The sequence below is a fragment of the Rhinichthys klamathensis genome, unplaced genomic scaffold (assembly GCF_029890125.1).
Source record: "Rhinichthys klamathensis goyatoka isolate OS25496 unplaced genomic scaffold, OSU_Roscu_1.1 h1tg000955l_1, whole genome shotgun sequence".
NCBI classification, from domain to species: domain Eukaryota; kingdom Metazoa; phylum Chordata; class Actinopteri; order Cypriniformes; family Leuciscidae; genus Rhinichthys; species Rhinichthys klamathensis.
The window spans coordinates 38,389-55,149 of NW_026607274.1; the positions used below are offsets into that span (position 1 = coordinate 38,389).

The 16,761-nt window shown below is 37.9% G+C and overlaps 1 protein-coding gene across 1 annotated transcript; it reads right to left on the reverse strand.

Moving 5' to 3' along the window:
• Positions 1 to 3,348: 3,348 nt before the first annotated feature.
• Positions 3,349 to 16,684, reverse strand: tmem248 (transmembrane protein 248). The gene is made up of 7 exons (XM_056244279.1): positions 16,439 to 16,684; positions 8,767 to 8,925; positions 7,927 to 8,212; positions 6,669 to 6,819; positions 5,631 to 5,814; positions 3,846 to 3,989; positions 3,349 to 3,711 (listed from the first exon to the last, which is right to left on the reverse strand). Exons 1-7 carry the CDS (start codon positions 16,439 to 16,441, stop codon positions 3,691 to 3,693), a joined length of 948 nt encoding a protein of 315 aa, XP_056100254.1. The 5' UTR covers positions 16,442 to 16,684; the 3' UTR covers positions 3,349 to 3,690.
• Positions 16,685 to 16,761: the final 77 nt, after the last annotated feature.

The following is a 16,761-nucleotide window of genomic DNA, read 5'->3' on the forward strand; positions in this document are numbered from 1 at the left end:
GAAAATAAATGCTTAAATAAGTCTCTCGTTTCGGTAAACTGGCTGCGGCAGCAATAAAAATCCGTTATTGACTGAAAACACAATTAGTTACGCCCATGGCCTTCAACAGAACTGAGTGCATCTGTCATGCCCTCCACACAAAACCAACCACTTCAGTTTATAACAGGCTTCTAGCAAATCGAGAATCCCTTGCTTTCTATTTTCCACTAATGGATGTTACATAATTACATTATTACCTGCTGTGATCTATAAGATTGAAGTCAAATAACAACATTAGATTAGAGGTATAATGAAGCAAGAAAAAAAAAAACCTTGAACCATGAAATTGGTCTTTAATAAGACAAAACACCAAAAACAAGAAGTCAGTGTTATCTCAGATTTTATTCAGCAAAGCATGTGCCTACAATATCTTACAAACAGAAAAAAACCCAGAGGGATTGTCCTCGTACAAACAGGTCAGCAGGTAGAACATTTACAATCATGCATCATGACGAGTCGAAGGGCTCGCGACGCCTCTCGCCAACACGAGGGAACTGGCAAAGTTCAGACAAGGAGAGGACCTTCTACCACTTACAAATACAATTCACTCAAATGCTACGAGCCCAAAGGAAGGACGAGGGGAAAGATCAATATGATCTGAGCATCAGGCAGCATTCGTGGAACTCGTTGTCCTTTTCCATTGTCCTCCAGCAGCACTGAAAGGCCAACTTTAATGATCGCAGAAATGGTGCATTAGCTGCAGTTCAGAAGCAGAATGCTCTCACGTTCAAAAAAAGGCTCCTTCATCCATCAGAAAGGTTTGAACTGATTTCACAATTACACAACAAATTAAACTAGACATGAGAAAATGTCTCCAGAGCTGAAGAAAAAAAGATTTCAAAGCAGGTTTATATGGAAGCTCATTTTCACCACATAAGAAAAAATTATTGCGACTGTTACGATTCAGACTTTTTTACTCATAATTGCGAGTTGAGGACGTAAAGGATACACTTGATGCATCCTTCAAAATAAGCCAAATGAAGGACATCAAACGAAGGCTGACTTCCAAGAATCCGTGAAAATTGAAAAGGCCTTCGATGGAGTTTAATGACGTGACAGCCGAGATATGCAGCCTTAGCCTTCCGATTGAGAAGCGCCCTACAACTTGAAATTGTGAGAAACTTGAAATTGCAAGAAAATAAAGTCAGAATTACGAGATGCAAACTAGTTATTACGAGTTTATAATTTGCAATTGCAAGATATAAACTCACAACTGTAATAAAAGTCAGAATTGTGAGATATAAATCCACAATTGTGACAAAAAGTCAGAAATATGAGATATAAACTCGCAATTGTGAGAAAAAAAAGTCATCTCGCAATTGAATCAGAATTAGAGTTTATACCTTGAAATTAAATATAAACTTGCAGTTGTAGAGAAAAAAAAGTCAGAATTGAGAGATGCAAACTTACGTGAGGAAAAAAAAAAATCTAGATTGTGAGATAAACTTGCAATTGTGAAGGGAAAAAAGTCAGAATTGTGATATAAACTTGCAATTGTGAAAAAAGTCAGCATCTCGCAACTGAATCGCAATTACGAGTTTATAACTTGGAATTGCACAATATAGTCGCAATTAAGAAAAAGTCAGAATTGTGAGATGCAAACTAGTAAATTACGAGTTATTACTAAGTTATTACTTGCATTTTACTTGCAAACTGTGAGAAAATGTCAGAAGTGTGAGATATAAATCACAATTGTGAGGAAAAAATGTCAGAATTGTGATATAAACTCACAACTGTAAGAAAAAGTCAGAATTGTAAGAAAAAGTACATTGCGAGATATAAACACAATTGTGAGGAAAAAAATCATAATTGTGAGATAAAAACCCGCAATTGTGAGAAAATGTTGAGACAAACTCGCAATTGTGAGACAAAAAGTCACATTGACATTTGTTTTAATTACATGATGGAAACAAGCTTCCATTGGTTGCTCAATGCAATAATTTAGAATTTTTATATAACTTTATCAAACTAGTTATGCTAGGATGAATTAAAAAGGGGGAGTAAAAAACAAAACAAACGTTCGTTCTTAATCATCAACAGAAAAAGCACAACTGAATCCCACTCTTTCACAGCCATTACTGCAGTTTTGACTTGGACATGAAATGGGGAGGAAGTCAGTGAGAGCAGATTTATTTATTTCAACTCAAAATGTATACAGCAGGTTAAACTGAAGGAGGAAAACTATTAAACAGAAGACAGCGATGAACATGACTGACACGGTGCAAAGGCACATTAGCGTTTGGATGCCTGTTTATTATGGGCTGTAATATTGGGAGAAAGAAGGTGAGTGCTGATGAACCATGACTGATGCAGCTTAAGAAGGCTGTAACTAAGCAAGGCATGATGGGAAAATGGGTTCGTCGATAAAGAGCAGTGAATCATACAAAGATGCAATGCTAAACCAAACAGGAGCATGAACTGAATGGAGGGGGAAAGCATTCGTAACAAGTCTCATGCACATCTACTGGATATGATCACACATGCATGATATGAGTTTCATTGGGTGGAAATGAAAACCTAAATGGACAGTAAGAATAATGAAACGGTAGGTTTGGAAGGCAAAGATTAAAACAAAACTAAAAGTATTAAACGAAACAATAAAATGGATGGTTGAGAAATGGATAAGAGTACAAAAAATAAGATATCTACAATAACGATTTACTTTTTTTTTTTTACTTCAATGTTAAATGTACAAGAGATTGCTGCTGCATCACTGCTGTTAAGTCGCTGATTTTGCAAATACATTCATTTGAAATGTCCAGAAACAGATGTGAAACTAAATGAGACGTGAAGCCTAAAGCCATGAATCGTAGCGTTAATTCAGATTTAAACACACAAATCCATCGCTCCATGAATAGGCTTTGTATTTCGACTCACTAACACGGTCACATTCTGAGTAAGATGATGTTTTGTCATGTTTTATACCCATCTATTTGCATTTAAGAGGAATTTAAATCGAGCACTGCGTCCACATCCACTCAGGCATCTCTTTAAGACGCGTTCGCAGTAAAACCAGCGTGGGGTTCGGATGATAAAAGAAGCATGTCATACAAATGCCAGCTGTCATCACTAGAGGAACTCGTTTTAAAGATCATGATCGTGGTACATGGCGGAGATCCACGCATCTGCCCGTCCTCAAAGAGGAATCAGAAGAAATGCCACCGCAGAATCGCCGATGGACACATATGAAAGGGTCGGTTAAGACACAAGAGGAATGACAAGGCAAAGGTCACCTCCAGAGAACTCAAATGTTACAGGAAGTAGGATACACATTTGTGATCTGATCAAGAACACAAAGAGGAGCAAGCATGAGAATGGATCAAATTTAATGGAGGCGATATTCCTCATCTCTAGTCAAACACTTTCCTCTGTTGGTACTGGATATACTGAACATTTACAGGATGGCACAGGGTGCAGGGGAAGCTCAGGCAGACTGCTTCTGTACTGAATTTAAGAGTCCTAGAATTATTTACACAGTAGATACAGGCACTTAAAAGTCTTTGGTTGGAGTGACCCAACATTGCAGAAAAATGCATTCACAGAGCTTTTTTTTTTTTTTTGCACCCTTCTCCTGGGTTCAGTAGGCAACATGTAGTTTTCTCACTTCCCTTTCCGATATGCTTAGGTTCAGATGTTCACCTTTGACCCTGTTTATCCCGCCGACAAGGCCACCTGTGTGAAAAACAGGCACTTTTAGTATTCAGCTAGAGCACGTTTGTAGTGAGCTGGATGACGACATTCATGAAACAAGAACAGCAACTACAGGCAGACTCATCACACAGATCCGCTTATACACCAGGTCGTACCTTTTCTGGACAAAAATCTGGGTTGTTCTGTCGAACTTTGCCAGGCCTGCCCTTGATGACTGCATAGCAGAACATTGTGATGACCATCACAAACAGGAAGTAGCTGGTGTGCATGAGGTGCAGGTTAATGAGAGAGCGATCGTCCTATCGGGAAAGAGAAGGCAATTTGTATCTGTAAATACATTCTTTTACATAAACTGTAACAGTTTAGTTCATATTCTGTATAATAATTCAAAGTGATAAAAAGTAAATATCTGTGGCCATCACTTTGAATTACAAAATCTTACAGATTATTTTTTTTTTTAATTATTGGCATCAGTCTGATTAGGGTGATACTGGAAAATATCACTGATGATGTTACAGGGACTGATAAATGCAAATCCCACTTTTCGGATTTAATAAAATAATAGGTTTTATACATATTATGGTCTGCTATTTGTGACAGTTTTTCTAAAATTAGATCCTAGATTGCAAAAATATTGCAATATATCATATCAAAACCCATGTATCGTAATGCGTATCAAATCTCCAGATTTTGGGCGATACACAGCCTGTGCAGGATAGACTGATTTTTTGATTATAACAAAAGTTTTCACTTGTGCTGCTGCTAACCTGAAGTGAATTCAGCCTCATTGATTATAAGGGAGGTTTCTGTATATAACCCATTCATAATTTGACAGTTCACGCTACAAATTGTGACAACTGTATTAAAATGCGGGACTGAATCTGAAATTGTGATGTTTGACATTAATAACCATAGCAATAAACAGGACAAAAACAAATCTCATGTCAAAATAGGTCTGTGCATTAAGTGTTGCAGTGTGAATGCAACAGACCTGACACTTATTCTGTTAACTGTAATGTGTTTCTCATTTTATTACTAACTTTTCATTAAGGATGTGCTAATTTGTCAGTCGTTTAAACAGAATTTTTGTAACCGACTAGTCTAAAAGTCAGAAACCCTCTAAAAGACTTGTGTGTATATGCATTTGAGCACTTCAATGAATGAAACGGTCAAATCCCATAATAAATGCCGCTAAATGTCACACACTTGGCGAATAAAGCTCATTCTGATTCTGAAGCTCAGTTATTTTTCCAGAGTTGAAGTGAATACGCGATGGGCATTTGCATACATTAAAACTTTGCAGTTTTATTTCTAATTCAAAATACTCCCGCGCCTTTGTCTTTTAAACATAATTTCTGTGCTCTCCGTGACATGAAGAAAACGTATCTGAAGAAAAATAAAAAGATTGAGCTCTACCTCTTAAGGTATTATTTTTCCAAGTGGTTTATTTTAATGTACGATTTAAAATGCTTTTAAACATAAATGTAACAAGGTTCAATGAGCAGTGAAGAAGGGGGAGCGGGTGAACGGTTAACGGAAGTTTTAAAATAAATAAAACTAAAGTAAATGGCAGGTGTTTTCGACTCCTGCCCATACATAGACAAAACGCAACATAAATGTGCCAGGCCTGGTCTTCTCTCGTCTTCCACAGTCGTCACTCCTCTTCTCTCTAGGAGCTCCTGGGACATTTACACTCGCGCCACCGGCCTCACTCCGTTTCCACGGCTCGTGCCCTGCTCTTCACAGTAACATTCAAACGACAGTAATTTGAACGCTAAAATCTTGTGTATTTTTTCCCCGTGTGATCGACTATTGTTTTCTGTGTCGACTAGTAGCAGCTGTACCATTTAGTCGACTAGTCTTGCACATCCCTAATATATATATTAGTACTGTACTTTCACAAAGCACTTATTCACACAATGTTCCTATTAAACACTCACATCTGGAACGATGACAGTGAGCTTGGGATTCAGTGTGTGATACACCTTCCCAATGGCACCTTTGTAACACCAGAATGGGTTGTACTCCTGTGTGTACTTCGTGTCCGAGTCTCGTGCTGTAGTGAAAATCTTGTACCAGGATGTGGCATTGCTGTAGGTCTCTGGGACACAGTGAGGCGGCTGCCTGCAGAGGATTTGCAAAACAAGGCATGAATTACTCATCCTAGATGAAGGAATCTCAAGTCAGTTTTCTTAAAAAACAAGCTTCAGTTATGTAACACCAATTTGAACTATGCTGCCCCTCTGTGTATGTTCTTTATGTTTTGCTTTGGCAGTCTGGGTCAGTTAAACACTTCATTTCTGAGTTGTTAGTTACTCAACACACAAACAAATTTACAGAGAAAATCCACAGTTGAAAGCCTACAGCAGTATTTGAGAGCACATCTTGAAGATTCAAAACACATAGTATGGGAGAGTGGGGTAAGATGTGTCAGTGGGTAAGTTGTACAACCCCATTATCTCAACAAACCGTGCACATACGTTTGAATTTAGAAAGAGCCCATAATACCAGGGTCATTATATTAACTAAAACAATTAAAAAAACATTTTCTGTCTATATTTTTGGGTAGACAGAGAAACAATTCGGTTAACAATTCATAGGTTTTCGATACGATTTTTGCAAATTCAGAACGATACAATTCGAGAGGATTCACAATGAAATTCGATTAAAGACTTGATTCTGCATTTTTAAGTGCATTCACAGGATTTATTTAAATGCTTTCCCTAATGTGTCTGAGGGTACGTTTACACGACAACGATGTACTAAAAACTTAAAAGTTTTTATAAAATAAAATATATAGAATTAGAAAAGGTTGTAAACAGTTTCATTACATTCAAATGTTGTGAATTTGTAACTTCTCTATTTTCAGTTGATAACCTGAGATACAGTAAAATGTGCAAGTAAAAAGTTGCACAACTTACCCCTACACGGCTGACCTGTAGTGTGATTTGGCACATACGCTTTCTATAGACACTTACACTGTGACTGGGAAGACATTACTGACTGCTGTGATGGTCATACAGGTGCTGAAGACCATCTGCTCACAGCGACCATGAAGAACACACTCATCTGAGTTCCAGGCTGCCGGCAGAGTGAAAGTGATGTTCATCTCTTCATGGGCCTCTCTGCCTTTAATGACACAAACACACCCACACAGAGTCAGCATGTTCTGTAAAACAAAGGGAGCTTATATGTGCCTGCAAGTGATATCTAGAAGGTATTCAGTTCCGGCCTCTCTAACACGGTTATCCCTTTTTGCACAATGGACCATTGTTTTAACTGGACTATATTCAGTCACAACACCAGCGGAAAAAATAAACACACAGCAATGACTCTGATCTATTTGAATAAAATAGACAGTCACAGAAGCTGGAGTCTGTTCAAAATCTCTAAACGTACTCAATGTAAAATGTCACTACAAATACCTCAATGACCTTCTTTCAAAAAATTTAAAATCTTACAGACCCCAAACTTTGAATGGCATTATATGTAAAATAGTACACCAAAGATGGCCAGATGGTATATTATTTTGAGTTTCAGTGTTTTCATCAATGAATGGTTTTTCAGCTAATACTGCCCACAACCCAGTGTACAACAGAAGTAGTTTGCATTGGTTCTCTTATGCGTTTCTCTTATAGAGGGAGCAGGGAAAATATATTTATAATAAATATATATTATACATAAAAATCACAAGATAAGCCACAAAGAAGGTGTCATGGCTGTTTTTAAACACATGAATCTAAAACTTAAGTACCGGTGATAATAAATTTAACTAGATGCTAGCATTCAAATGTAGAAAACAGTACACATCAACATGTTCTCTGGGTCAAAACACATACGGAAGAGATGGGTCCCTCTTATAATTTTCTCATTGTTAAATGCATACTTTGCATAGCCTGCCATTTTTTCTTTAAGACGCACATACACATCCAGACCATTTTTTTTAAAGCATTATTTTAAATAAAGAAACAAAATATATTATTGTCAAATGTCCTCTATGATTCGAGCATGTTATTAAAATAAGCTTGTTTCAATGGTCTTTCTTTCCCCACTAAAGGAGGTAAAAGGTATATTTGCATGCCTAGAAAATCAATGTACTGACTCAAACATACAGTACTTTCCTATCCTATCAAGGAGGTGCAAACTGAGTGCAGAGTAGAAATATGCAAGTTGTGAAAAACTATAAAAAAAAACCAGCTTAGGTTAAATCCCACCCCCAAAAAAACTGAGACATACCAGCAAGGCCAACCTGCTGCCCAAGCGCACTGGCATAAAGGTGGGTAATATTGCGCGAGTAGCCGCCGAATGGCCTCAGTGGATCCAGGGTCAATGTGATGGCCACTGAGATGTTGATCAGACCGAGGTCCTCCAGCAGGGCTGGCGACTGCGTGCTGGATCGCGCCTGGCTACTGGTCACTGTGCTCTCTGGTGTAATGGACTCATTCAAGCTGTGCTTGAGGGTCTCGTTTTCCGAGATGCAAAAGTCAAGCTCGTTGAATCGGAGAAGGAAGGTGTTCCAATCCTGGGGAGAAAAAAGAAATTGTACAAGTCACAAAAAAGTAAATTCAAAGTAAAGATTATCGCCAGCATTTCCTAAACAATATTTATGCAGTTTCATACCTGTATGTCTATTACAGTGTTGTTTTATTAACTAAAACTATTAAAAATTATTTTAAATAATTTAAATAAAGCTGGTATAAAAATAAAATAAACAAAAAAGTATTAGATGAAAAACTAAGTTGAAGTAAAAAAAAAATCTAAAAATTAAAACTGAATTTAAAATAAATTAAAGCTTCATATAAATATTTTTTAAGAACTAATTAAAGAAAAAAGAAAAATCACAGCTAAATTGCATTACTAAAACAAACTACAACTAAAATGAAAACAGAAAATATATAAAAAAAAGCTAATTCAAAATACATATATATTCACACATATTATATACTATTATATAAATGGTATACAGTAAATAATACTAAAATAATCACTGGTCTACTAATCATTAACTATTTTGTTCCCAAGTATTTTCAATGGGTCATGGCTCACACATTTGAGGTAAACCAAGTTATTTTCTACCTCGGTCATTTCAGGTGATTTGATCTCCTTGATCTTAAAGAAGTATCCTATAGTGAGGAAAGCAATAGCCACAGCACTGACGCTGACCATAAAAATGACCAGCGGTGGACGGTTACTTATGTAGGTCTTCAGATTCTCCAGTGGATTCAACAACAACACCTGCAAAAAGAAAAAAGTCCCACAAGCTTAGGGAAACTCTGACCTACATCAACACTGGCATTGAATGAATCTATAACATGGCAGTGAATTTCGAATTCATTTTTGTAAGAACTGGTTTGTGTTCTCAATCCTACCTGTAAGGCAAAAAGGTAGCCATGTTTGCCATCTAAGTCAATATTTGGCTCTAGCTCATTTAATTGTTCTCTCCAATGACAAAAGTTGAACTTGCTTTACAGTCATTTAGACACATGTACAGTACATTCCTAAACACCAGTCAATGGCAGAACTTGGTACAAAGTCAAAGAGGGTTAATGGTTACAAAATCAAATATTATTGCAGCCTAAGAATTATTAGAGGAGTAAAGCTCTGTAGATTAAATTGTGTGGAAAACAAACAAGACGAGATACTGTCAAATGGTTTTTAGAAAGTAAGCAGAAACTCCACACCCCACATACTAACAAACTCAAACAACGGCTAAAGCTGACAAAAATAATAAAGAGACAATACACTCAGTGAACTCTACACTCTTAGCACTTCTGTGCGGCTAAAAGTGTTCACAAATCCTGTTTTACAACCAATCAAATTAAATCCTATAAATGAAGACATTAAGCCACTATCGAGAACCCTGTTTTTTTTTGTTTTTTTCTTAAATTGTAGAAGCAAAACCGTAACATGCATTAGAAGCTAATGCTGGTTTGTGTATAATATGTGACATGTAACACTGCCTCAAGTTATCTTGAGGTGAAGCATATGTTTCCACCCTTGTATTTTGAATATGAAAATAAACTCACCAACATCCTATAATTTTTTCTTTTAAATATCAGACTGAAATTCTTTTTGTGATGTTCAGCTAAGTTAAATGGTTGTTGAACATGCATTCTTCTTCATCACATGATCTCATCAATATTTAATTCAGTGAGTTACGTGTGAATGTGTGATTATAATCTTTGGAAAAATAAATACATTTTTTAATCCCATTTTGTGAAATGTGTCAACAGCAGGCAGTCTGATCAATAATGGCATAAATATGAAATCACAACTGATATTACTTCCAATTTATTTATCACACTGCACAGTAAAAATCAAGTCAGTAAAAATAAAGGCACATGTTACTGTGCGTTCACACCGCCGGCGGCGAGAGCGTCAAAGTGGCCGGAAGTCATTCATTTTCAATGAGAGCCGGCGGCGAGCTCCGGCGAGGGCGGCGCGGCGCGTCTTGGACGGTGAGAGCGGCGAGGAGCGGCGAGAAGAAGTTGAAATCAGCTCAACTTTAGGGAAATGAGCTATGACGCGGTTCGGCGGCAGCCGGCAGCAACCAATCGGAATGTAGATGTGCTCCGTTTGAGAGGATTCCAGAGAACGCAGTCAAGTAACAAAGGTTCCGACCACATTAGTTCCCAAGCAAAATAGAGGAGAGGTTGATCATTTGAATTTCATAAGAAGGCGCGCAACACTATTTATAGGCAAGATATTCGTGCTAGAACGCTTGTTTTTCAGCGGGAATGCAAATTAGAATAGCATTTAACCATGAACACAAAAGCCACACCAAACAAATGGCTTTTAATTTGTTTATTTCGTTAGCAAACATGTCACTATAATTAAGTTCTTTCCATCGATACATTTTCTGCAAACATAACGATCGACATGCTTGTTTGCTTCGCGGCCCCTTTAAATAAAGTTTTAAAAAAGACCAAGCATTCGATCTACGTCAGAGCATCAGAGCGTCCACGAATCTTTCCACGGCGTCGCTGACAGGGCGGCGAGAGCGAATTTTGCCGCTCTCGCCGGCGGCGGTGTGAACGTACGGTTAGTTAGCTAATCTAAAATGCATATAGAGAACAGGGTTCCTCAAATCCAGTCCTGCAGATTTTTTATTATTTTAATTTCAATGCATCCCTAGTTCCAACCCTAATCAAACACACCTGAACAAGCGAGTCAAGGTCTTGAGAGTTCCTACAAAATTGCAGGTGAGTGAGTTCAATCACGGTTTGAGCTAAACTCTGCAGGACAGTGGCCCTCCATTTGAGGAGCCCTGATGTAGAATGTTAGCATTCTATGGAGGGATTATTGGGACAGATTGAAAACTAAAAGTCTAAAACTAAAAGTCTTAAACGAAAACCAAAAGTCTAAGTTTGAAACTAAAAGTCTAAGTCGAAAACTAAAAGTCTAAGTCAAAAATGAATTTGGTATTTAGGATTGGGCATTTGGTATTTAGGATTGGGCATTTGGTATTTAGGATTGGGCATTTGGTATTTAGGATTGGGCATTTGGTATTTAGGATTGGGCATTTCGTATTTAGGATTGGGCATTTGGTCATTTAGCCATTTAGGATTTAGGATTGGGCATTTAGGGATTTAGGATTGGGCATTTAATCATTTAGGCATTTAGGATTGGGCATTTGAGGATTGAGGATTGAGGAGTGTATGCAAATAAGGAGGCGTGGCCCAAATACTGGAGGCTGGGTTTGAAATGGCTGGTGCAGATGCACCTTATGGACAGCAGAGGGAGCTCCAGTCAGTCCAGTGCTAAGGAGCACACTGTAATGAAACCAAACAGAGCGAGTGAGCAGGTCTGGAGCGAGGACTGTACTTTATAATGTGATAACTTCAACTTAATGACAGCGTTGTATAGGGGTACTGGAACGGTACATGTATTCCTATTGAACCGAACCGGTAGCCTACGGGCGTCACAGTTCGGTGCACGAATTTACACGGAGAATACACGGTATAAAAATAATTAAAACTCTAAATAGCGATACATTTCGCTCTATTCGCGTTTGGTGTGAACGCAGCATAATAAACAGGCTGCGATATCAAGATTGCAATGTTGGAGTGTGTGCTGCAAAGTTCAAACTGCAAAGTGTGTATATTTGTGTACACTCGCAATAAAATACAACATTGTGCTTTTGTCACACTCTAAAATCTTGTCAAACTGTAACCTACAACTGTCACCCAACCAAAATCACACACACACACACACACTCTCTCTCTCTCTCTCACACACACACACACACACACACACCTAGTTCGTTCGCGCCCACGCCTCCCCCTCTCTCTCTCGCGCGCACACACACACTCCAGCATTGCAATCTTGATATCGCAGCCTGTTTATTATGCTGCGTTCACACCAAACGCGAGTAGAGCGAAATGTATCGCTATTTAGAGTTTTATTTATTTTTATACCGTGTATTCTCCGTGTAAATTCGTGCACCGAACTGTGACGCCCGTAGGCTACCGGTTCGGTTCAATAGGAATACATGTACCGTTCCAGTACCCCTATACAACGCTGTCATTAAGTTGAAGTTATCACATTATAAAGTACAGTCCTCGCTCCAGACCTGCTCACTCGCTCTGTTTGGTTTCATTACAGTGTGCTCCTTAGCACTGGAGCTCCCTCTGCTGTCCATACGGTGCATCTGCACCAGCCATTTCAAACCCAGCCTCCAGTATTTGGGCCACGCCTCCTTATTTGCATACACTCCTCAATCCTCAAATGCCCATCCTAAATGGCTAAATGATTAAATGCCCAATCCTAAATCCCTAAATGCCCAATCCTAAATCCTAAATGGCTAAATGACCAAATGCCCAATCCTAAATACGAAATGCCCTATCCTAAATACCAAATGCCCAATCCTAAATACCAAATGCCCAATCCTAAATACCAAATGCCCAATCCTAAATACCAAATTCATTTTTGACTTAGACTTTTAGTTTTCGACTTAGACTTTTAGTTTCAAACTTAGACTTTTGGTTTTCGTTTAAGACTTTTAGTTTTAGACTTTTAGTTTTCAATCTGTCCCAATAATCCCTCCATAGCATTCTGTCCTGTGCAGAGTTTATACACTAAAAGGCCAATTCACACTGATCAAGACGGACAATTACAGACAGTATGCTATCAGACATTCCACGACCCAACGAAAGCCAACTGAACGTGTTCAATCACAGAAAACAGGTGGGGAGCAACGGCAAGAGACCCCGACAGGTGTAACACGCTCAGCTCAGCCTGTGACCCGGAAACCGACCAAGGAAAGTCATCTCGATTCTCTAATTGCTCCACGAGGAGGCGAGGAACGAGGAGTGAGGAAGCTTCCAGAGGAGTTATGAGCGAGGATACAAAGGCGTATTCCATGCGTTAGTCTTTCTTGTGAAACCTGACGCACGTATAATAAATTCTCCTCCCCTTTCACATCTGTCACAATTATTTTAATTTAAGCTTTTCCCTTGCTGTTTAAATAAACCATACATCTTAAATATTTCAACAGGGCATCTTGATTTTAATTTTTTATTAATAATTTCTTAAATTAACCAAACCTTGACAACATACGGGGAGATCCCTCAAGCGCAGCTGATGACGCTGTGAAGTGACGCTCGAGTGATCAAGAATATTCCAATATACAAATAAGCTTTCCTTCGAATCCTCTGTTCTCATTTTCTTTCCTTGCAGCCTTCCCTCGCTTCCTACGGGGGTTGGAGCTGAGACGCGAAGAAAGGAAACGAGGATGCACAAATTACAAATGAAAAGCACCCACTGATCCGATAAAATCGTTGGTCGGAAAATGTCAGTGCAGTGTGAATTGGCTTTTGCAGCTGTTGGTTCTGTTTTTCCCATAAGGCCTTTTTTAAAAACTCTTAATTTAATAGTTATAAGCCATGAACCAAACTAGCCATCTTGAAGGTGAATCACAACATCAGAACTTTAATTTGAAGCAAAAAAGTATTTGAAAATCTGACAAAATCAAGACTGTGTACTGCTTTAATGAGGGAAAGAACTTATAATGAAGCAATCCAAATGACAATCATGGAGAAATATAAACTAGTGTATTGATTTAAAAATGTATACAGAAACAATATATTTTATGTGTATTGCAGGATATGCATATAAATATGCATGTAGTTTGAGAGCGTATGGAAACACAGTGCTTCATGGGAAATTGATAAAAAGTTCTTTTTCTGCGACATGCTTGACGCAATTCTCTGATTGGTGGAGATTTCACTGCAGAATCATGGGTAATGTCGTTATTCACTAGGGATTCCGCTATTTAACATGATTATTTAAAAAAAAAAAAAGATTGAAATAATTCAGGCTGATGTCTTCAACAGAAGCATTTAATATTGATTAACTGACTCCTAACGGTAGCTAACAATAACGTTCCCTCAGCAACAGTTATCTTATCAATACCGTATCCAGCTGAATAACAGCAGCTGTCAACAATCATACTACTTGCTAGGGGTGGGCAGATCTTCACATAAAAATATCGATCCAAATGTGTGTGTTTTTTTTACCAGTAATTTTTATTAATTTAGCACGTAATTCAGTGCGTAAAATAAGCTTCCAAGTGGAAAAATAAGCGAATGTTAGCGAATAATTGTGTATGATAGAACTATTTCTCCTAATCATCTGAAGTGGATACAAGACGAAACCAACCAATCACAGAGAGTGTTCGATGCTGGTGCTTCGCTGAGCTCACAGGCCCACAGTGCGTTTGCGTAACGAAGCCTTGCTTAGATGACAGAGAAACAATCGGCAGTTATTTCGCAATAAACAAACTAAAAGTGTACATACCGGTTCAAAATGTTGACGTAGGTAAGATTATTTTAATAAAATTAATATTTTTTGTATTCAACAAGGATCGATATATTAAATTGTTCAAAAGTGACAGTCAAAGGTTTTACACTGTTAAAAAAAAATCTATTTCATATAAATGCTGTTCTTTCAACTTTGTTCATCAAATAATTCTGCATAAAATGTATCATGGTTTCCACAAAAATATGAAACTGTTTTCAACATTGATAATAATAAGAAATGTTTCTTGAGCAGCAAATCAAATTAATTTCTTATCATGAAGGATCATGAAGACTGGAGTAATGGTGTAATGATCACAGGAATAAATTACAGGTTACTATGACAGAAAACAGATAGCCTATGTTAAATTGTAATAATATTAAAGTTTTTACTGTATTTTTGATCAAATAAATGCAAAAGAGAATTAAAACTCTTACAGACCCCAAACTTTTGAACAGTAGGTGCATTTAGTTTGAACAGTAGGTGCATTTAATAGTGCATTTAGTATAATTAAGGTAGTTTGGTAAAAGTCACTGACTAATTACAGGCGAGTTTAGAGCACAAATCACAAAATATTTAGTGGTCATGAAAACGTATTCAGATTTAGCATATTTATGCCCCGATCACACCAAACGTGTTTTTTGCAGTGAGAGGGCCTTTCTTGAATTGGTTTCCTGAAAAACGTGTTTGGTGTGATAGGGCCATTCAAATCATGACACACTGCTCAAGCACAGGAAATTACATGTAATTTCAAGTGCATGCTTTTAAAATATAAAAGTATTGGTATCGGCGATACTGGCCCTGTATGGTATTTGATCGATACCGAATTGTTCAAAGAAAAAGTTGACAAGAGTGCTGCTTTTTTAGTAAAAAAAAAAAAATAAGTTGGCAGGTTTGGTTCCAAATAGCAGCCAAGTGGTCTTTTGTTGCTATAACAACATACACACACACACACACACACACACATACATATCACATCACCAAGTGTGAACATGCCCTAAATCGATTACTTTTAGTGAATCAAAAACACTGGAACAGTTACTACAATTAATAGTTGACTAAATGAACTGCAAATTAATACTGTCATCATGTCTGGCTCATATTGTCATTCAGAACAAATTAAATATTGATCACACATTATGTATATTATTTTTAATTGACATAAGTTAGATATATGGTCAACTTCTGAATTGCATAGGCCTATGTGCTATCTCCAACTTTATGAAACGTCATTAAACAGTCTGTGTAAACTTTTACAAGAATTTCATAAATTGCATTTCTGATCTCGGACCAGAAATGATCTCAAGAATTGGCAACAGACTGATGAGGAAAGTGTTTCTTTCTTTCAAATTTACTATTTACAATAACTTACTATATATTTTTCCAAACATTTCTATCATACACGTAGTAGATGAACCGCGAATCAACCGAAATCGTTGAGAATAAATCGAAGAAAGAATAGTAGATTCCCACCCTGCCTTTCCAGACAGCACATAGGGATCTACCTGACAGAAACACACTGTTATGTTCCCTTGGCTTGTATCATATTTGCTCTTATTAGACTGCTGCTGCTGATGGCCTGAGTCTCTCGACCTCTTTAGTCGTAGTCTGCAGCACATATTGAGCTGTCAAAATCTACACGACGGTTGAGTGTCAAATCCCAATGATAATCTACCAATAGAGACAGTATTTCTGGGGTCGGTGACACACATAAATGCAGAATAGACAGTCAACTCACTAGGTTTTATTACACAGCCGACACATTTAGCTGCTTGTGTTAGCTACGAGCTTCGAAATGAATGTATCTTTGCTATTCTCACCAAAAGAGCTCAACCTGGTGATATGCAAATGGAGCAGCTACGCGGCTAACTAGTTATGCAACCATTCCCAACCACACAAATACAACATGTTAAGCAATTGACTTAAAACAAGCTGGAAATATCAAACTCACCATTTTGCCTCAGCGAGTGCGCAAGACAGCTGAGGCGGCTAACGCTAACAAACTCGAGCCTAACGGGCCTGTGCGACAAACGCACAGCTGACAGCGGTATTGGAGTACACAACGCTCCTTCCCATTATTTGCAGGTGCACTATATTCTCAAACCAGGGTTTTATATGGCCTTTACGACTACAACGAGCTGCTGGTTAACGGAAACTGACTGGAAATGTCTTCTGTGTTTAGAGACCAGTCCAGCAGCAGCACAACCAATCACGTTACTTTCACTTCTCTACGCACGCACCGATCACGCACGGCGGGGCTTAGCACAGTGCAAA